General features: G+C 48.2%; 8 protein-coding genes across 8 annotated transcripts; 4 read left to right on the top strand and 4 right to left on the bottom strand.

Annotated features, from left to right (window-relative positions):
- The first annotated feature begins 49 nt into the window (after positions 1-49).
- L228DRAFT_242345 (F-actin capping protein beta subunit) lies at positions 50-1764 on the top strand. The gene is made up of 8 exons (XM_018331419.1): positions 50-190; positions 315-614; positions 701-780; positions 869-1098; positions 1160-1199; positions 1252-1272; positions 1323-1349; positions 1405-1764. The coding sequence occupies exons 1-8, from the start codon at positions 159-161 to the stop codon at positions 1476-1478; spliced, it is 804 nt and encodes a 267-aa protein (XP_018191511.1). The 5' UTR covers positions 50-158; the 3' UTR covers positions 1479-1764.
- A 160-nt stretch (positions 1765-1924) lies between these two features.
- Positions 1925-3101, top strand: L228DRAFT_242344 (hypothetical protein). The gene is made up of 4 exons (XM_018331418.1): positions 1925-2113; positions 2246-2287; positions 2368-2703; positions 2797-3101. Exons 1-4 carry the CDS (start codon positions 2060-2062, stop codon positions 2935-2937), a joined length of 573 nt encoding a protein of 190 aa, XP_018191510.1. The 5' UTR covers positions 1925-2059; the 3' UTR covers positions 2938-3101.
- Positions 3102-3293: 192 nt separating this feature from the next.
- On the top strand, positions 3294-5161 carry L228DRAFT_242342 (hypothetical protein). Its single transcript, XM_018331417.1, has 4 exons — positions 3294-3371; positions 3474-3530; positions 3602-4129; positions 4221-5161. The coding sequence occupies exons 1-4, from the start codon at positions 3333-3335 to the stop codon at positions 5013-5015; spliced, it is 1419 nt and encodes a 472-aa protein (XP_018191509.1). The 5' UTR covers positions 3294-3332; the 3' UTR covers positions 5016-5161.
- Positions 5162-5271: 110 nt separating this feature from the next.
- L228DRAFT_279215 (glycosyltransferase family 22 protein) lies at positions 5272-7842 on the bottom strand. Its single transcript, XM_018335661.1, has 4 exons — positions 7642-7842; positions 7316-7588; positions 6978-7151; positions 5272-6893 (listed from the first exon to the last, which is right to left on the bottom strand). The coding sequence occupies exons 1-4, from the start codon at positions 7652-7654 to the stop codon at positions 5413-5415; spliced, it is 1941 nt and encodes a 646-aa protein (XP_018191508.1). The 5' UTR covers positions 7655-7842; the 3' UTR covers positions 5272-5412.
- A 199-nt stretch (positions 7843-8041) lies between these two features.
- L228DRAFT_242340 (Yos1-like protein) lies at positions 8042-9787 on the top strand (the record flags this gene model as incomplete). Its single annotated transcript, XM_018331416.1, has 4 exons — positions 8042-8316; positions 8470-8529; positions 8850-8957; positions 9376-9787. Coding segments are annotated over exons 1-4 (253 nt in total), but the record flags the coding sequence as incomplete, so codon positions are not given.
- Positions 9661-12603, bottom strand: L228DRAFT_216018 (alpha/beta-hydrolase). The gene is made up of 2 exons (XM_018330105.1): positions 12337-12603; positions 9661-12220 (listed from the first exon to the last, which is right to left on the bottom strand). The coding sequence occupies exons 1-2, from the start codon at positions 12366-12368 to the stop codon at positions 10087-10089; spliced, it is 2166 nt and encodes a 721-aa protein (XP_018191506.1). The 5' UTR covers positions 12369-12603; the 3' UTR covers positions 9661-10086.
- Positions 12604-13133: 530 nt separating this feature from the next.
- L228DRAFT_206132 (Alpha/beta hydrolase fold-3) lies at positions 13134-13876 on the bottom strand (the record flags this gene model as incomplete). Its single annotated transcript, XM_018329666.1, has 2 exons — positions 13134-13606; positions 13663-13876. The coding sequence occupies 2 exons, from the start codon at positions 13874-13876 to the stop codon at positions 13134-13136; spliced, it is 687 nt and encodes a 228-aa protein (XP_018191505.1).
- A 734-nt stretch (positions 13877-14610) lies between these two features.
- On the bottom strand, positions 14611-17682 carry L228DRAFT_251862 (DNA-directed DNA polymerase theta; the record flags this gene model as incomplete). Its single annotated transcript, XM_018333652.1, has 10 exons — positions 14611-14642; positions 14707-14815; positions 14874-15016; positions 15068-15345; positions 15410-15856; positions 15911-16072; positions 16125-16296; positions 16348-16819; positions 16888-17070; positions 17137-17682. 10 exons carry the CDS (start codon positions 17680-17682, stop codon positions 14611-14613), a joined length of 2544 nt encoding a protein of 847 aa, XP_018191504.1.
- Positions 17683-20885: the final 3203 nt, after the last annotated feature.

Genomic DNA, 20885 nt, shown 5'->3' with positions numbered 1-20885 from the left:
GTCCCTCAGAGAGCGAGGAGCAGCCCGTGCGCCTCACCGAACGTCGCATACCGTAAACACAGCAGTATCACCACGTTACTTCCTCCTTAATCCTGGCCAACCCCTCTTCCTCTGCATTACAACCATATATTTCTTGCGACTGCATTTGAAATTCGAAGATGTCAAGCGACGAACAGTTTGACAGCGCCCTGTACGTTCCGCTACACTTTGGTGCTTCATCTTCGGCGCAATTGGAGACGGGAAGGGGCTATGCAAAGATGGCACGTCAGATCATTTAAACGGCAATGGCTAACATTTTCCCTCTCAAATAAAAGGGACCTTCTCCGCCGGCTGAATCCCAAACATACTTCGCAGAATCTCCAGGCCATTTGCACACTTGTACCAGACCTCACCGAAGATCTACTCTCCTCCGTCGATCAACCGCTTGAAATCCGCCGCTGCAAAAAGACTGGCCGAGACTATCTGCTTTGTGACTATAATCGAGATGGCGATAGTCATCGGAGTCCGTGGAGCAATGAATTTGATCCCCCACTGAGCGATGGCACGATGCCGAGCGAAAAGGTTCGCAAGATGGAGATTGGTGCAAATGAGGCGTTTGATGTTTATCGGGAGCTGTAAGTTGGGCCACCCAGGAAGAGAGTTACTTGAATTTGGAAATTACCTGGAAGAAAGTTGCTAATATGCGCCTTTCACGTCATAGCTATTACGAGGGCGGTGTTTCCAGCGTTTACTTCTGGGATCTGGATGACGGATTCGCTGGCGTGGTTTTGCTGAAGAAGGGTATGTATATGTGATGCTCCTTTTATCAGAGCGGACTCAATGCCTCGGCTTGTAAATAGATTTGCTAACCTCTCGTTTTGTGTCTTAGCTGCCTCACCTGGAGGCAAGAGCCAAGGAGTATGGGACTCGATCCACGTCTTCGAAGCTGTCGACCGCGCACGCACCGCCCATTACAAGCTCACTAGCACCGTTATTCTTAATTTGAGCACAGATACTGAGGGACTTGGTGGCATGGATCTCAGTGGTAATATGACACGACAGGTTGAACAGGATCATCCCGTTGAGAATGACGCCTCACATATTGCCAATGTTGGCAAGGTGGGTTGCAAGATTTTATCATATAACAGGGCCTTGAATTTCTTACACATTTTTTATACAGATGGTCGAGGACATGGAGCTGAAAATGCGGAATTTATTGCGTGAGTCCAAACCCTAAATTTTATGTTGCGCTTGTTCTAATGAAATTCACAGAGGAGGTGTACTTTGGCAAGGGTAAGTCCCATTGGCAATGTTTCAGGAATAACATTCTCACAACTTGATAGCAAAGGATGTTGTAGGCGATCTGCGAAGTAGGTGCTTTCTGCTACATTTCGAGGAAGAGCATAATTGACTTTAGTATTGTAGGCATCCCCCCTCTGACTCAGGCCAACAAGGACCGCGCCACGCACCAGGAAATGATCAACGCTATGCGCCGATAAAGGAGCAGCCGGGTTTTATACTTACTTTGACTGTCTCAACGATGCATACGTTTTCACTCATCCATCAATCCAGTACTTCCTCTATGATTTTCCTCTTGGCCTCATTTCCCGTTCGGAAATTTTCATGGCCTTTGTTTCTTGAAGCAAAGCATTATACAGTCCAAATCACATACATACATGATATAGACTTTGATCGATTGGTCTTCATCCCTACAAATATGCAATTCGATATCATCGCAATGTCAGCTAAAACAGGTAGAATTCTGTTGAACTGATTGTGTTGGGCATTTACTCTTTCAGTTATACACGAATCAAGTGTAGCTTGACAGGTCAAGTCTTATCGATAAAGCTTCCCCGCCTAATTGCTGTCCCGTGCCGCGGCCCCACCAGTTACCCGGGCCCGAGGATCTTCAACTCGTACGAGCATTCGTAAACAAGCTCAATAACGCTCTCTAACGCATCTCAACATTATTCTTTGCGGTATTTGTTTCCCCTTTTTCATTCATTAGTATCAGGCTTTCAAAAGAAAATAATAAAGACTGCTTCATTGAGCTCTCTTATTTGGGCGCGAGTCGAACAAGATGGCTGCTCCGGATGCAACTACAATCAGAGATCTTTCTGGGACTTGGGTGATGGTATGACTCGTGAAATTTCCCGCATAAGCTGCTATCATGATTCTTTTTCAAGGCGTTCTTAGTTTGAAGCTTTCAGAAAATGAAGTGGAATGAAGTTATTGCTGCTTGCTAATGACGTATTTGCTGCTATAGAACAAGACTCTCTCGGATGATCCTGATCCTATTCTGCAACTGGTATGACCCAAGATGGGAGGCTTGGAATTGAAACGACGAGTTTATGGCTTTAGAAACTCTGTTACTGACATAGTATATAGCAAGGCATTGGCTGGTTCCTCCGCACTGCAATCGGACTCGCCACGATAACTCTTCACGCCAAGCAGTATGTGACAGAAGATGGTGTTACACACATTGACATTGACCAGACAGCAACTGGCGGTATCAAGGGTACATCTGAGAACCGAGAACTCGACTGGCAATTCCGGAAGCACTCGGACTACATTTTTGGTGCGGTACAGGGAAGGTCACGCTTCATTAAGCTGGAGGATGTGGAAGATGAATTCCTTAAATCTGGATGGCTTGACGAGATTAAGCAAGATGTTGCTATCCAGAATTACGTCGAGAGCTTGGATGCGGGTTGGATAGCCAATCAGGTATACCTTCCATGAATTTTGGATTTCGTCACGGAGACCCCTGACGGCGAGGGAAGTAGAGAGAAATCTCATGCTGACACGATTGTGCAACAGATCTGGGGATTTGAATTAATTGAAGGAAGACGCCATTATGTTCGACATGTAGTAGTTACGAAGGGCGACAAGCGGGAGCAGGCACGCTTGGTGTACGATTATGTCGAGGCTCAGGATGATACCCTTGATATTGCTTACTGATTTGAAAGATACGAGAAATCGTCGGTTCTCGATCTTCGGCAGTCTGTCTCAGAGTTCCAGAATTCGCATTCGCATTAAGAGAAGCACCGTCAATAGCGTCATTTTGGATAAATGTCGAAATATATTGGGAGTGCGAGAAACGAACCATTAATTTTGTCTTCTTATTTTTCTCCATATTTTGCTCAAATACGAGAAGGAGAATTCACGTATTGAAGCTTCTAAGCATCAATGTTGAAGTAAATGTTCGATCTCAAATGTGACGTATTGAGTTGGTCTCACATGCGCGTACCTGGCCAATCTCGCGTAAAGTGCAACTTAGACTGTCAGGGTCCAGAAGTCGGACATCTTAAACAAACAACAAACCCGAAACTTGTAGATACGGCCCACGAGCAGCAATGGCACTCAGCAGAAAATATGCTGGGCTCCCTGACTTGGTACGCTAACTATCTTTCCGATGCTACCCCATCACTGCTCAAACTGGTTATCTATTTTCGTAATGCGACGAACAAGAGCACTAACGCTCGCTGGAATCACAGGACCTTGCACCAGATGTCTACGAGACGCCTGCATTGACAGAAGGCTCCACTCACCCAGTAAGCCTATCTTCCCAGGGGCTCTCTAGTACTCCAATTTCTCTCAATGAGTCTTACCCAATGTGCTCCAGACCTCCGACACTGCCCGTTCAGACTCAGACTCTGGCGACGAAGCCGAAGCGATTGACCGGGCGCGGCTGCGCCTTGACAATGCACGACTACAATTTGAACCCGCACGGATAGACGCCCGAGATGTCGATTTCTCCGATCGTATCGCGCTCAAGCGCAAGTCATACCGAGCGAGCAGTCGGCGTCAGCGAGGAGGTCCTGACGGCGGCGACGACGATGACGATGACGCTTATAGCGACGAAGAGGAAAGCCTGGAACGAAAACTCGCACGACTACGCAGAGAAGTCGAAGAAGTGCGGCTAGACATGCAGAATAAACAAGCGGAACAAGTGGGCGAAAAGGAGATCTCCGCAGAAGACGAGGGACCCAGCCAAGATTCGCCGGAACAAGATATTAATGAGTTATGCAATATCCTGGACGATTTGGAAGCTACAGGACGCAATGGTGGGAAGAGTATAGGTCCCGAAGCAAGACTTTTACAAGCGCTCAAGTCGCGGATACCTAGCGCAGATGCGGCACTTGCTCGAGAGGTGAGTCTCGAATTTGTTCTGGTTATCTGGATCCTGCCATATATCGATTGCAATATGGATGCTGATGAACGGGCTTACTTCCATTTTTCAGCCTCCACCAGCCCCAGCAGCTCCGACCGATCCCACTCTCGAACGAACACATGCCCTCACCCGCGTGGCAGATTTCGAAACCCGTCTCGCGGCACTCGAGCAAGCTTTGGGCCTTGCAACCTCTTTGACCGGGGGTGTCGACGACCCATTCAATTCTCCGCCCGTCTTGCCCACTCTTGACAGACTAGACAGACAGCTGAGCGCGTTGCTGCAGAGTTCTCCTGCATCCCTCGAGGCCGTGAGTCGGCGAGTCCGCGACCTTGCGCGGGACGCGGAGAAACTGGAAGAGCTTACAAAACGGGCAAATACATCATCTGCTGCTGCTTCCGCTGCTACTTTTTCTGGCTATTCTGCATCTGAAGAACAACTCCCTTCCTCCTCAAGTACCCAACACGATGCAGCGCCTCTAGCTGGTTATACCGGCGGCGAGGAAGATGCAACTGCTGCTGCTTCTTCTTCCCCTTCAAAATTCGCTTCAGAGCAAGTCGCCAAAATCAATGCGCTCTATGGCACTCTTCCTTCCATTCAATCTATGGCTCCTGTTTTGCCGTCGCTGCTCAACCGTCTTCGCTCGCTACAGGTCATTCATGAACGCGCCGGGTCGGCAGTCTCGGATCTTGACGAGCTCGAGCGCAGTCAGGCGGACATGCAGACGGATTTGAAAAAGTGGGCAGAGGGCCTCGACAGGATCGAGGAGGCTATGTTCAAAGCGGAGACTACGACGGGTGGGAATGTCGAGGTCGTAGAGGGCTGGGTCAGAGGGTTGGAGGAACGCATGAAGTGTTTGGGCGTATGATGGGTAGATTATTTTTCCATTTTTGATTTCGTCTTTCCTTTTTCATTTTGTTTTATCTTTATTTTTCTTTTCTTTTCTATTCATTTGATTTGAAAAGATTTCGTCTTTCGCCAATTTCTGTCGTCGGGCTTGTAATATAGCGGTAGATATCACTGTATTGGATTCCATTTTCACCAAGCATTTCAAGCATGAATTGTGTCTGTGAGTGTCTCTTGCATTCCAACATGTTGCTGGATCATAATTTTATTATTCTTTGCACAGCTTTTTTTCTAATACGGTTTACTTGACTCATGGTTAATTACTTTTTTTACAATCCTGGATATCTATATAAACTTGACAGTATATATGCACAAGCCATTACTCTTCCATCCCCCACCCCCTACGCTTCCAGAACATCTTACACTTGCACTTCCGCAGGGACTCGCGTCTGGCGCTTGAGAATATATATCATCGGGCGCATCTTGACTTCGACCCAGTATCCCCTTGTGACTTTTGTCCTGAGGAACTTCTCCGCCTTTCGCCAGGCCTTGTACAGCATATGTTCCAATGGTTTTGCACGTGATGCCTGCACGTCATTCTGCTTCTCAACATCCTCTTCTCCCAAAGGCCCAGTCTCGTCCCCTTCGCAAGACCCGATTGTATCATCCCGTATGGCATGACAATCCCTGGTCAACCCGATCCCGGCAAACCCGTGGATTTGGTCGACTTCTTCCCACATGCCAATGACTCGTTCCGGGTGCTCGGCGAGAACGTAGTCGAATTCTAACCAGAAGAGCGGATCGAGGAGGTTGGCCTCGTCGTTGGATTTGTCGTAGATCCATGAGTGGGAGATGCCACCTTCTGAAAGTAAACGTGATTTGGAAGTCTGTCGGCTGTCATCGGACGTGGTGAATGTTGGTAATACTAGCTCTATAGGCCGCGATGCCCCCGGTTGCATCTCGGGATCGTCAAGTTGTAAGAAGCGCGTAATGCCCGTTTTGCAACTGAGGTCGTCGAGATGGACTTTGACCACGTCGGTGGTCGGGATGCCTCCGCCTATGTCCGTGTGTGCGCCATCTGGTAACGCTGATGGCGAAGCTGATGATGAAAATAAAGATGAAGATGATGAAGAAGATGAAGGGGATGAAGCAACGATATGATGAAGTCTCTGCAGCGCGACGGCACCAGGATAATTCAGTGACGAAATGGTCAACATGGCTGTACTTGCCGCGAAGCTTGCGAGAACGGATCCCACGAGCGCTAGCGCCAGGAATACGTACAACATGCTTTTGGCACGACGGTTCCAGATCCAAGCCGCGCCGAGGCTCGCAGCCGCAGTAAGTGCCGGCACGACATACACGATGAAGCGCCACTCCTTGTGCGGCTGGATACTGTATATGCCGACAAACGCGAGATTGGGGATCAAGATGTCCATACTGGCCGAGCGGGTCGAAATGTTTGCCAGCGCGAGAGGAATGCAGAGGAGAAACGTCAAGGGGTTTAGCAGAAGTCGCGGAAGGGCGTTGAAGAGGTAGAACCACCATGGACTGGTTCCCCAGTCGGACGATTTGCCTTGTACGGCGTTGAAGTAGAAGCCGGCGAGCTCGGCCCACGTGGGGAAGTATTGCGAGAAAAAAGAATCAATGGGGACAGCTACAGCAAGGCCGATGACGAGGCCGCTGAGTCCGGCGGGGATGATTTCGTGACGGAGAGAGAGACGGTGCCGGATCAGGTACAGGTAGATGGTGTGAGTGCCTAGTAAGAGAGCGATTTCGCTGCGGAATATGACCCCGGAGATGGTCAGGAGGTAGAGTGCCAAGCGGGAGCGTTGTGGCGGGTTGAGGCCGCCGCCAGAGGTGGCTTGGTTGGAGGGAAGAAGAGCAGCGAGGGCAAGGGTGGCTGAATGAGTTAGTGGGGGTTTTGGACGACTGCGGGTGTCAAGGAAGATGGAACAGAGGACGGGGAGGAGATGAAAAGACGTACTCAGCCCAAAGGCAAACATGTTAGGCAGCGTGCGCGAGGCATAGTAGATGATGTGGAACTGGCTGGCTTGAAACAGCAGATACCATCTTCCTGCTGTTTTGCCGAATGATTTGGAGACTGCGCGGGCAAAGACAGCTAATGCGGCGGAGTTGAGCAGGCCGAGAATACCGCGAACTTGCAGACTGTCAGCATGCAACTCTGAACAGATTGATATGCTAGCATAAAACAAGTACTGAACGGAAAGAGCATTTCACGCCCAGACAAACGCAAGAGGTTGCTCAAGAGAGAAATAACTTGTCTGTGATGACGTAAAACAGAGATAAGATCAGAGCACTTACCAAGCATCTGCCTGTCCACCCATTCAAACGCTGTCAAAGGATGAGCCAGTCCCGCCAGTAACAGGGCGCCTACAAACGTCCTGGGCACTGGACTAGGAAACGTAAAGTGGTCATAATGAGCCTGCAGCTTAGACTCTGCATTCGTCAGGGGCACGCCATATGCCAGGATATCATGCGTGGCTTGGATATTGAACGACTCCTCGACTTTGGTGTACGGAGCAACAATGAGATGAAGAAGAATTAAACTTGGTATGAGAAGATAAAAGAGAGTATCTATTATCTGATTAGTACATGTGGCTAGGATGTGACTTGATATATATATTTACCGCAGAGCTTCATTTTTTGGTCAGATGCACGTGAAATGGTATGGTGTTGAGTGTTTAGCTAGGGTATCAAGGCGCACATAGCTCCGTTGACATTGATGACATCCAGGAAACTGCCGTACGGTTTTCCCTATACTTTTTGTCTTTTAGTTCCTTTTAATTGAAACAAGTATAAAAAAGAGGAAATCAAGAGCATACAATCCGTGAGTAGAATACCGTATTATTTCCAGACACATGTCAACAGAACCCTCCACTAGGTCTGCTGGATCGTCTCCGTGATTCTACACCTACCAGTCCCGCAAAAGTCCCTCGAGCTCTACGGCAAAGCACAACTACCATTTAAGCTACGACTTGGCCGACGCGCGACGACAACCAGGCAGTTGCAGTTACATACGATTATATCCATTTGACGCCCTGACGCTTCAACATTTAGAACCCTCTCGACTCTATTTCCCAAATAATCCAAGAAGCGCCAACATCACCTGCGCACACGTAACTTCTCTCCAATCACCGGTCGTCTACAATACGCCTTTCTTCGCAAGCAAGCGGACCTTGAACGCCGTCTCCGTCTCCGTCTCTATCCCTCCTAGACTTCGTTCCGCATACCATATCAGATACCTACAACTCTCCACATCTGCGCCAAGATGATGCTCTTTGCATTTGGATCGTTATTCTACGGTGCGCATTCTTTATTCCCTTCTCAAGCGTCCCATCAACATGGCCGGCGGACCATCAATTCCCTGCCTTTCATGTTGCGCAAAATACCATATTACATTTCCCTACATATTACATCCCCCCAAAGCGCACAGAAGCTAACATATGGATGTGTAGCCTCCATACTAATAATCAACGCCATTGCGATCCTTTCCGAAGACCGATTTCTTGCCAGAAGTACGTTCTCTCGAACCCGATGGTCTTTCATATCCGCTACACACTTCCTCCGTCATACTTTGGGCGTTCCTGCCCTTCATTCATATCTTGGCATGCTGCACCGCTTTCTCTCCTCTCAAGTCTTCTTCAGGCGCCATTGGAAATTTCCACATCTACATCAAATTGTCTACCGCATCCACCAGCAGTGCCGCTGCGCTACCTATATACAAAGACCCCCACGGCTTCCCCAACACAACACCCTACCATTACCCCACATATACCAGTTACACCGTCACAGTACCAAGTCTCAACGTAACATATCATGCTAACACTTTACACAGTCGGGTGGGGCACGACGACCGATCCCGGCTTCGGCGGATCCGCAGACTCGACGAGCGTCAAAGCCAAGATTATCAACCTGATTGCATCTGTGCGGACACTGATGAGGAGTATGTATTTATCTATTTGTCAACATTTGTAAATGTTCAATCCCTGCTGCTCCCTATCACCCTTCCTTTTCCCCTTTGCCTTTTTTTTTTATTTCCCTTTTCTCTTTGTGTCCCGTTTCAACACCTTCCTTTTTTTTTTATTCGTCTCTTCAAATCTGCTATTATTTTCGTATTCCTTCTTCCAAATCCGCTGTCATTTTCCATTCGTCCTTTCCAAATCCGCCGCTATTTTCGTACTCATCCTCTCCAAACCCGCTGTTTTTTTTGGTATTCCTTTCCTCCAAATTCCCCTCCAAGAGAAAAAAAAGTGTTGGGAAAAGGAGGCATGGATGGATGGAAGGGAGCAAAACAAAACCGAAACGAAACGAAACAAAACAAAAGGTCACGTAATCAACTAACTCATTTCCAACACATATAGTACCGCTCATTGCAATAAACTCGCTCGTCATAATCTACGAACTCGTCCTAGGCTGACCTTACTCCTTACTCCTTACTCCTTGTTATCGAACGATGGATACGAAAGAAAAAAGAGAATTCAAGGATAAAGATAACATACCTTACCTTACTTTATATATTACTACCTACCTATGTTTAGATACATTGTATACCTGTACTACGCCCCGGCCTCTTCGCATTTCCAGCATGAACTGGGCTTTCTTTTCTTAAGGCATCTCGTCTCAGCAAAGTCACAACATGGGCGTTTGATTGGAGTTAACTACCTTTCTGTTACTATTTTGATATTTTTTCTCCTCTTGTGGCATAATTTCCGTATCAAATATTTGATGATGCCAAAAAGAAATGTAATTCGCCATTCGCTTCAAACTTCAGATTCAAAGGAGAAGAGATGAGAAGAGAAAAAATAAATAAAGATGAGAAATTTTAAAAGATGAAATTGAAACGAGTCATGTGTGTCATGATAAGTTAATGGTACTTTGATATGCAATACTATACTTTGCTACTCTTGCTACCCTTGCTCATATGGAGATGAAGTGTAGAATGAAATGGAAGAAGAGGAGAACAAACAAAAAAAAACTTGAAGGGAAATGCTAAACCTCTTCCAGACAGCACATGAGATTCAAAGCCCTGATGCATTTCTATTGCAACCTAGTGTAGCACAGAAACTACAACTCTACACCTTGAGATCCTGCATCTTTTTTATCGGCTCGTTCACTTCATACCCGCCATTGTTCTCCTTATACGGCGGCAGGCCAGCAAACTTGTTAATCCAGTTCAAGACGACGGTATGCCACTGGAGCGAATTCTCGGGTTTGAGGACCCAGTGGTTTTCATCGGGAAAGGTGAGGTACATGCTCGGCACGCCACGTTTCTGGAGGACATTAAACGCTGCGAGGCCTTCGCTGACGGGCAGTCGATAGTCGAGTTCATTGTGGATAATCAGATGCGGGGTCTCCCAGTTGCCCGAGAGACGCGAAGGATCCCAGCGCTCCCACTGGGCGCGCTTGTCCCACAGGGTGCCGCCCAGATCGTGAAAGGGGAAATAGAGCTCGTCGCTGGAGATCTGGTTGGCCATGCTGAAGACGCCGTCGTGCGTGACGAGGGCTTTGAATTTGCGTCCGAGCGGGTTGCCTTGGATCCAGTTCATCATGTAGCCGCCGTAACTGGCGCCGAGGGCGACGGCACGGTCCGTGTCAACGTATGACAGGTTGTCGCGAATGTATTCGAACCCTTTGACAATGTCGGTGTACGGACGACCGCCCCATTCTTCCTGGATGGCGTCGACAAAATCTTGTCCGTAGCTGGTGCTGCCAGTGGGGTTGGGCGTAATGACGACATAGCCTTGCTCGGCGAACACGGCGGGGTTCCAGCGCGTGCTCCAGCTTTCGGCCCAAGCGCCCTGTGGGCCACCGTGGATGAGATAGGCTAGTGGGTATTTCTTGCTGGAGTCAAAGTTGGACGGCTTGACGACCCATGCGTGGACCTTGTAGTCGCCTGCACCGGGAAACCAAATGTCGGAAACTTGGTCTTGGGAGAGTCCAAAGGTTTTGCCGCCCTTGGAGCTGGATGAGATGAGTTTGAGTTCGCCGGGCTTGGCAGGGTCAAGGATGCTGTAGTAGCTATTGTCCACCAGGCTGGTGCTCGAGATGAAGAGCTCATTGGATGATTTGGATGCTGCGGCAATGTCTGAGACGGTGCCCGTGGTGGTCAGTTTCTTCGGTAGCCCCTTGATGTCGGCAGGGTTAGAAGGCAAGGAAAAGAGAATGCCGCGGCCAGTAGCTTCTGCAACCAGATAGAGCGTGTTTCCGTCATTACTCCACGAGACACTGGAAGGACTGGAATCCCAGGCACCTTTGCCATTCTCGGATGCTAATAATTCAACAGTCTGAAAGGGATTTGTAAGATCCGGAATGAGAATGACTCGGTTCTTGTCACTTTCGTAGCCGTTCTTCTTCATCTGCAGGAAGACTGCCTTTGTTCCGTCTGGCGATATCACTGGCGAGGTGCACGCGCCCTCGAGGCCATCTACCACAACCTTGATCGGTTCTGGCGTAGACAGGCCCGTAAAGGTCTTGATTGGAATAAAATAGAAATGAGCTTTGGTGTTCGTTGCAGGGTTCTCATCCGGGTCCTTTGCAACAAAGGCAATGCCACTTGAGCTCAGGTCAAAATGGTCAGTGCCACCAAAGGGTGGGATAGGAGATTCGATGCCAGTACCCTTGAGACTGTTGGTGAGTTTGGACAAGGTGTATTTGTCACTGCTATTTGTGACATGGGAAGGTTCCAAGGTCAGCCGGCCGTAGAAGATGGAGTTTCGCTGAGGCGATAGGTAGTAGTCCCAATGACGGACAAAAAGCGACGTATACACTTTGCCTGTGGATTGTTGTTTTGGAGCCTTTTCGGGGTTGTAAAGTGCACCATCGGGAGTAGCTTGGCCGACCACTGCAACGGCAAATGCGTCGTCGGAGATTTTGGCAAGTTTGATATTGGACACGGGGCCGTCAATGACACCAGCAGAATAGGAGTGTATTTTGGAGGTATCACTAAGATTGGCTACAACAAGTGTTGTTTTGCCATCACTTCCCGATTTCAACCAAACGACGTCATTGCCGTCGCCAATCCAATTTGGATCACTCGCCTTCTCGTCGTCGGTGACCAGATGCGACTGACTAGAAGCAATGTCAAGTACTCTGATCTCGGACTTGCGCGAATGTGACTCGAATGAATAGGTTGTGACGCTGAATAGTGCAAGAGTGCCCCGAGCATTGGGCTTGCCAGATGACCGACGCGGCGCCGAGAGGAGGACTCTGCATCACAAGTCAGCCACCGTATTCATTCAACAACTGTGACTTGATCGCTGGCACCAGTGTAATGGAGCACCGCTCGTGAGGTTGGTTTGGTAAAGGGGAAATGCAAAACATACTCTGGAGTAAATTTCGATGCTCTCACAGTCATATTGAGCTCCCTTTGTCTCACTGAGCTCGGAATATGAACTGATTACCTAGGTAGATTGATCAATCTCTCCTTGTCAATGCTTGGTTGTGTACTATCTAATAATGCGTTCGTATCAATCGTATCGCGGAATTAGAGCCTTTCTTTCACGACCGCCTGACAAGAAGACAGGTGTTGAAAGTGAGTGTGGAACAAGTGCGAAAATGCAATGAGGGAGCTTGATGGTGCAATTGTGTCAGTTACAGCAACATGCAGCCGCAGCAACAACGGCGGGGGAGCTCGGAAAGGGACCATTGCAGGGGAACAGACAGTCACCTTGACGACGCGGGGGGGGAGCTTGGATAAGCTACCTGCCAGGTTGGGCCAAGTGTGTCCGGGGGGGCCACGCCCGATAAGTCAAGTGGAGAGATACTCGTACGTAGTAATTCTCGCTATGATGTGGCCTAAGCTCTCCCTAAATCATCACTAATCCTTGAGGGAACCCTGTACACCTATCCTTATTCCATGGCTACACATTACTGCTGCCATAACTACAAAGTCTACGATACAGATTTTACCAGCGGGACGGTCGCAGATATAGCCGGGTTTAAACGAAGAGCAAAAATACCGATGTGAATTGTAATTATTTTGAAAAAACATAGACCACTTCTTATCTCTTTTCGACTCTTCGTATTAGGAGTATTTCAAGTGTGAACAAGTAAATTGGAATTTGCTAGGAGAATGATCGTTTTGCGTGCAGGATATTGGAGCTCATCTTGATCCAACGGGTTACGACCCAATTAATGCCTTGCGGACCTTCAATGCCGCCAGCTCGACAGTCGCCACAGCAGTGGGCGACTTCCGTGTCGCTTCAAGCATAGCAAAATCATGTACCTGGCCATCTGCGCGGAATATGGCCGTCTCAACACCGGCCTTCTGTAATTCGTGACCAAAATTCTCTCCTTCGCCGCGCAGAGGATCTACGCCTGCCACAATGATCAAGCTCGGAGGCTGACGAGCAGCTTGCGCTTTTGACATGAGAATTGGCGACAGTAGATAGTGTTGAACGTCGCTTCCTTTGGGGACAAACGCATCTTTCATCCACAACATCGTCTTGCGCGTTAAATATGGCCCATTCTCAAAGCTTTTGTAGGTATCCGACTCGCGAGACAAGTCTGAGACTGGATAGAAGAGAACTTGGTAGGCCACCTTGGGCCCACCACGTTCAGCCACGAGGTTCGACATGGCAAGAGTCATGTGGCCTGATGTTTGAAAATGTCAGGAAATGATCGCTATTACAACAGTGCTGAAAGCTTACCTCCAACGCTGTCTCCGAGAAAGACTGTCTTATCTGCCTTCACGCCCAAGGTGCTACTGTTGGCGACAATGTAGGCAATTGTGGCGTAAGCTTCTTCGAATTGCACCGGAAACTGCGCCTCTGGACCAGGTGTATAGTATGGAAAGGCAATGGCACAGCCAGACTCCCTGACTAGGTCGCGTACGAGGTTATCGTGCGTGTTTGGACTACACATGATGATATTAGGATCAATTGACGCCAAGAGCCTTGCGAAAAGACGCGCCTTCCCAGAATCCAACCTCCCCCATGGAAGTAAAATGCCAATGGGAGTGGACCCTGTGCATTGGCTGGCTTGAACAAGTACGCTCTGATCTTTCCCTTGGTGAATTCAACGGGGACATCGAATCCCACAACGGATACATCTGACGCAGCTGTATGCTTTTGCGCGTTCTCCAAGAACTCGCGCGCATCTTTATACGCTAGTTCGTAAAGAGGGGGGCCACCAGCTTTGGTGAGGACATCGACAAATCCCTGATTGACAGGGTCGAGGTATGGAGTAGCCATGACAACAAAATCCTAGTATCGTTCAAGATTCCAAGCAATTACTGCAAATCTCGGGCGTGGTCCACGGTGCAAAGGCGACGTCCTGCGCTTTAAATGCCATGACGGTCAAAGCCGGACATGTAGCTGATGGGCGGATTCGAGAGTAATCCAAATAACCTTCGATGAATAGCCGCAAACATAGGCATGCTTCGCCCAAATGCGACCGCAATGTTTTAGTTCATTCACATGTTATGCTCGTAGCACGTCAGTTTCGATGATTATCAGCGAAGATACGTGGGGCAATTTGTGTAGGTTATGCCGGTGCATTTTGGTGATCAGTCCGGTCCCAGCCACAACACAGTTTTAAGTTAGTTCACTGGTACCCTTTGCCGAATGGTAACCTTCCCCCAATGTTAAGTCGACGCTTTACTCTTCCAGCTCCACCTGCATGTCTTGTTCTGGATGGCCCGGTCAGCACGTTTCTTTAATTCGTCTTAAGGCTGTAAGCAGTAATCGCCATACCATAAAGTCGTTGTGCGGAGTGTATAATAATCTCGGCTTTCATAATGAGTTTCTTCTGATATTTGTCTTCTTCCTCGGCATCCCGCAGGGACACTTTTCTTGGTTGAGCCTGATAATGCGCCATTAGAATTTCGAATACATTCAAGTAGTACAACTTAATCACCTACTTGTAATAATATTGGAATGAGTTCCTTTGGCTCGCTATCTGCCAGCATCCTCACACTCCTGATGCCATTCTCCCAAAAGACGCGCGCAGTCCGGCTTTTGACAAATGTAACACGGGCTAGATCAAGCAGATCCGCTCGAGCACCTGAATCCTGTCAGCTCATGATGCGGAATTCAAATGACACTCTAATTTTACCTGCACTCAATCTGTCGCTCATGTGGTCCAAAACTGCCGCCAACATCCCCCAACCCATCCGCTGACAGAACTTAATCATACCCGCCGCAAACCCCTGACAAGTCTGGGCTAGATTTTGAACCATTCCTCGCGGAACGTCGTACTTTTTCGCCACAGCATACACTGGCATCTCATTACAAATGTCTCGAAGCTGGAAAGCGGCGTAAAAGCGACGGTATATGCGAGCTTCTGCCTGTTCTTCTTGTGTTCTTTCCTTCAGGGACGCGCCAAGATTTGCACTAAGTTCAGTTGATCAGTCGAATTGCCCCAGGATATCCAGGATAGCCAATTTCAATTGCTCACCATCGATTGACCACGCCAGGCTTAACTCCAACATATTGAAGAACACGTAAGCCGCTTTCATCCAACTTGTCAACCTCGTCCCGGAAGACGGCCCAATTGACATCTGCTAGACCTGCCGTCTGTATGGGGGTGAACATGTAAAAAACGTGCATTTCGCCGTCCATTACGAATGCGCGAAGCGCTCTTTGAATCTCCGCATGCACGAAGAGACCATCCTCGGGCGCAAGTGAAGATGCAACTGTAGCTTGGCCTAGTTGCGTTGCATTGAATGTACCGTCCGGCTCCATTGCAATTAATGCAGCCTCGACAAGCTCATCAAGTGTTGAACCGATGAATTTGTCTAAGCCACCATTCTCATCTTCGTGATATAGTAGGGTACGCCGGACGTATTCGTTCAAAGCTTCAGGGTCTGTTGCTAGGCGCGTGGTAATCACTTCAAGCAGTGCTCTTCGCCATGAATTAGTGCTAATTTGACTTTGCATTGCGTGATGGGGGACTAACCTTTTTATTCCACGCCTATCAGCTTTCAAACAGCTCTTCAAGACTGGAAGATTAGCCTCCATGAGCTGCGCGACGGTTTCAATGTCACGACTGCGACAACAAATGTACGCCTCCCCAAGTTCGTCTTTGCCTTTTCGTCCAGCTCTTCCTCTCATCTGTCGTCTAGATACATGTTAATATAGAGCTAGCATCTCAGTCTTATATGATGACGTACAGCATAGCAGGGCCAATAAAGTCGCGTCCCATTCTCGCACCGTGCAGAATGACCCTTCGCGCTGGGAGATTTACACCTGCTGCCAAACTGCAGGTAGCCACAATTACTTTTATGACACCTTGATCGTAGGCATTGGCGATAATGTCTCGTTCCTCCGTTGTCAATCCAGCATCTGCGGGGCTATTAGCGCGAAGATATCTCTGATTCAAGCATTCAAACTTACGGTGGAATCCTACACCTCGCGGGATCGTTTTCTCCAGGCACATATCTAGTCCAGCTGCAGTATTACGCAAATCATGAATGACATCCGTCCTTTTGTTGAGAATGTCCTCGGACACTTCCTCGATCGGCATAGCCTCGCTGATAAGTGCAGCATCCGTCTCACAGCCTTTACGGCTCCCGCAGAAGACTAACACACCATATCCGGCTTGGACAGTTTCCAACGCCAGCGCAACAACGGCATTGTTAACTGGATCCTTGAGCTCAATGTGCTCGGAGGGCTGGATTATTCGACATTGCTCCAGCGACACGTTAACCCCACTTTTGCTAAGCTGACTTGCGGTCTTGAGGAAATTGCTTGAGGTAGAGGCCGGATAAATCGCGTTATCGTAGACTAGATATTCCTCAATCGGAATCGGTCTATATCTCGACTGGTAAAACTTAGAGCCAAGCCATCTTGCCAAGAGCTCGGTGTTCTTCCAAGTCATCGAAGAGTCAGCGGACGGTAATTCTAAAACAAATGTATTCTTGATGTACAACCTACCGGCAAAGTAGCACTCATTCCAATGATTTGCACATTTTGTCCCATGGTGAGCAATTTTGTAGCCATAAGCTCCAATAGATAGCCACGGTGATCATCGTCAATCATGTGCAACTCGTCCATGACGACGACGCCCAGTCGGTCCGCAGTACATTCTTCTACAATAGAATTGACCAGCGAATTTGCCTTCGTCTACGATTAGATTTTTGCGCCTTTTTTCTCATTCATGGGGTTAAGGATGGTTTGCCTAACCTTTTCTATGGTACAAACGGCAATATCCATATCGTCCCAAGTAGACTTTATGACACTCCCTCCGAACAGTCCGACTACCCTTATAGATTCCTCGTCGCCCCTTCTGCGCCATCTACGACGGGAGAGGTCTTCTTGGGAGCCATTTTTAGAGGTCTTTTCTACCCCTTCAACTAAGTTTCTGAGCCAGCGTGATTTCTCTTGCACCAGAGCCACATACGGCAGCACAAGAATTGCCTTTTGCCCAGGATTGTCAATTATTCGTTTGAGCATTAGCACGTCTGCTACTAAAGATTTGCCTCCACCTGTAGGAGCAGTGTAAACGAGATTTTTTTCTCCTTCCAGTAAACCGCGTCCCATTAGACAAGACATTTGCCAAGGGTAGATGCTTCTTACTCCGAGAGTGTAAAAATTTTGAACAAGGCGCTCCGGTAGTCCGTAGCGTGAATGACTTAGGGAGAGAAGAGGGTTCTGTGACGGTCCTGGGGTGGATGAATAACCTCTTCTCTGGGAGTACTCAGTAATTCCCTGTAAATCCTGTGATAACATGTGCGAAGTGAGAAGGATGTTGCTCGCACGGAGACGGTTTTTTTCTTTTGGTACCACTTCAGGCCGTCTGAATCCATTTCTTTGAAGATTTGGCTTCTTTAAGTTTCTCATCGATGTGGAGGTGTCAGGGTGAAAAGCATGAGGTTTTGTTCCAACGCCAGCCGATGATGGTTTGGAGGTTAGTATATCATTCGAGCTAGGTAGGTCATTATCCCTACTCTGCGGCAGTCCAAGGCGCGAGGTTCGATGGACAGGATTTTCGATTTGATCATAAGTTCTCTTGTCTCCTGCTCTTACCGGTGACAAGGTCGTGTTACGGATTTCGGCATTTGCTCGCACGAGCTCTATTGAGGTTGGAGCACCATAAGATTGCCAGCTTGTGCTTTCAGCCTTCATCCTGTTCTGGACTTATTACTTTACTCCTCATGCCTCCTATCAGCAAGCATCAAATTGGTCTAACAAACAGACAATATGCTTGCGTGTTCGTGACACCTCAGATGCTGATGCTCATGAAATAGCAGCAAGAGATGCAATACTCAATGGAAATTTCTCTGAGTCGCACAAAAAGCCAAGGAGAATGTTCAATTTGTGAAGGAAAGCCTAATCGAAAATAACGTGAGCAGCTCCAAGCATTATAGTAGCAAAGCAGAAAGGTCGTCCGAATCGATAAACATCACTTACATAAGGCAGGGTCCAAGTCTAGGTCGGTGTCGTACAGTAATTGTTGATTGGCTCGCTTGTAAGCCTTGCACGCGAGAAAGGGAGCTTAGCAGCCGATCCAGGATACGCGCTTCAACGCGTCATCGGGCCTGCCGGCGTATTCCCCGAGCTCTGGCGATCGGTTGCCTGTCACATTGAGGATCCAAAGGTCCAAAAAAGTTACAGCATCAATTTATTTGCTTTTGACATCAAGTGTACCCATTCAATAGACAAGGATTATTAGTTGACCCTTGCCCCTTTCTATCAGATATATTTCTCTCTTTTTTCCTGCTCATATCTTTTTAACCCAGTTTCGTCTCTACTTTGTTTTGATGATGTATGATTGAAGCTCAGTAGCTGAATCAGAGTAAAAGTAATGCAATCTGGGTGAGGAATATCAGCCAATATACAACTGACGCAGCATATAATAACAGAATCTATATCTGCGGCACAGGACGATCGCAGACACAGGGAATGAGTATGCCGCAGGATCCGAGAGACGGGAGGTGCCGCAAAACCATCCATGTTATCGCTGACGTGGTCCAAGGCAGAAATGGCCGCAACCGGATTGGTTTCATGTTGCCGATGGCAGAAGTAAAAAGGGCCGAGCATTGCAGTATACTCCGGGGGCAGATTCAGCGCGATTGCAGTGCAAACCCTGGTAAATAACCTGTCCGTGGATTAAGAGGAAGTACTGTATGTACGGGGCAATAGACAGTCATCGCAGGGCTATGATACCAGAAGCGACCCTTTTTGATCGATTGTCTTATGAGCAAAGTCAAATGTGCGCTTTCAGCTTGTCGAGTGGTGCTCTCAAACTGTACCTAAGGTATTCAATTTGGCTTTAGAAGGTACATCTTGGTCCTTTAGGTGTCTTGTGCAGTGCTAAAGGCGGATTCGGAGAAATGCGGTACACCGAAGCAGCAACCGGCAATGCAATTTTATCCCCTGGGCAGAGATAATTCGAGCATAATACTCTGCCTCAGGTCGAGCAGTCTTCCTGCGACAGTCAAAAATGTTTGATTCTTCGGAAATGCTACATATGCTGCGGGCGAGAGAGTGGGCAAGAGGTGAGGTGATGTCCAGACTACCGAATAGGGAGAGGCCAGGGCGCAGGGTTTCCGAGGAGCAACGGGGTCCGCGCCACAAGTTCCCCTTAGCACGGGGCGACCGCCACACACTCACTGCAGGGTTATTGGAACCGATAGCCAAGCTAAGGTACTGTATAGCGACCACAGCCTATAAAAATTAAGCCTATCACGACGACTTTGCTACCTTGCCTCCCGTCATCAGATCAGCGACCTGAAGAGAACACCAATTTTTCCGTTTCTCCCAATAATCAATGGTGGAAAATGGATAGCAAAGCTAGAAAAATCGTTCAAATGGGCAGATGGATTGATTGCAGGTGGAAAGAATTGCTCGTTTAAGGGCGAACAACAGAATGTCAGCTTATGACACAGATTTTGTTCACCCACCCACAAGTCTGCTAACTCACTATTGCGGCGAGTCACAGGCGATCAGTAGGCCTCTCATCGTCATCTGCCTAGGGGAGCGAATCCACAAATTCTCTGTTCGATTGCTGAGCAGCCATGGCCAAAATACGTGGCGTATTAGATGAAGGCGACCTTTAATGGTCGCATGCGCCTAAGGCTCGATTGATAAATCAGATGGAATTTTGTTTCGCTCGATCGGTCGCACTTTCTCCCAAGCATTGGCGGGAAGACGGAAGATCACATTAAATGATGCCACCTCATTTGCATTGTCAAAACTTAATACTGATATTGGCGTTCTACAAAAACACCCTGACTGGGTTTATTTCGCGTGTTAGAACGACTCGTCGAAAGTTCCTTGATCATGATAATTCGATGATACCGCTGATGCAGGTGATATCGGCCTGAGCCTAGCACGTTGAATGTGGGCGCAACGTGGGTAAAGGTTCGATGGTGATGATAGATGATGAAGCGGGTCGTTCGTAGTGCGACCAAAACCTTCCTAGTATAGGCGATACCTTTTCCCTTTTTGGGCCTTAGGGTGGCCCCATCCGCTAAGGGGCGAATGGGGCACAGGGAGCCTGAGGGCCTGAGGGGTCAGTAATAATCTAACGGAGTACCTACAACTGACAGCCGAGTGGCCCTTTGAGGTTAAGTTCCTCAACTGTAGCCCTGCCATATACTGTAGCACCCCGGACTACGTACCTAGGTAGGCATCGACCTTAACTACCAACAGCCATCATAAACCACTTTCCGCTGCTTTGTCCGAACTCAACGTTAAGATCGATCTCATCCTGGCAATCTCAGATGATGGAGTGCTTGGCACGAAAGCCGTGAAAATAATCATTGTGAATACTTCATATTATTGTCTGAGCTCTACAAATATGCTATAGCTAGGTAGTTCGATCATGCTATCGAAATTCAAGAAAAATTTACTCTACCGCTAAGACAGTTGGGGTCGTCCTGCTACGGTCTGGTGAAGCAACACTTCTAGGCAATCATTTATCCATAAAT

The sequence above is a fragment of the Xylona heveae genome, assembly GCF_001619985.1.
Source record: "Xylona heveae TC161 unplaced genomic scaffold L228scaffold_1, whole genome shotgun sequence".
Taxonomy (NCBI): Eukaryota; Fungi; Ascomycota; class Xylonomycetes; order Xylonales; family Xylonaceae; genus Xylona; species Xylona heveae.
The sequence above is the reverse complement of the archived record's forward strand: the minus strand, read 5'-3'. Positions and strand labels throughout refer to the sequence as shown.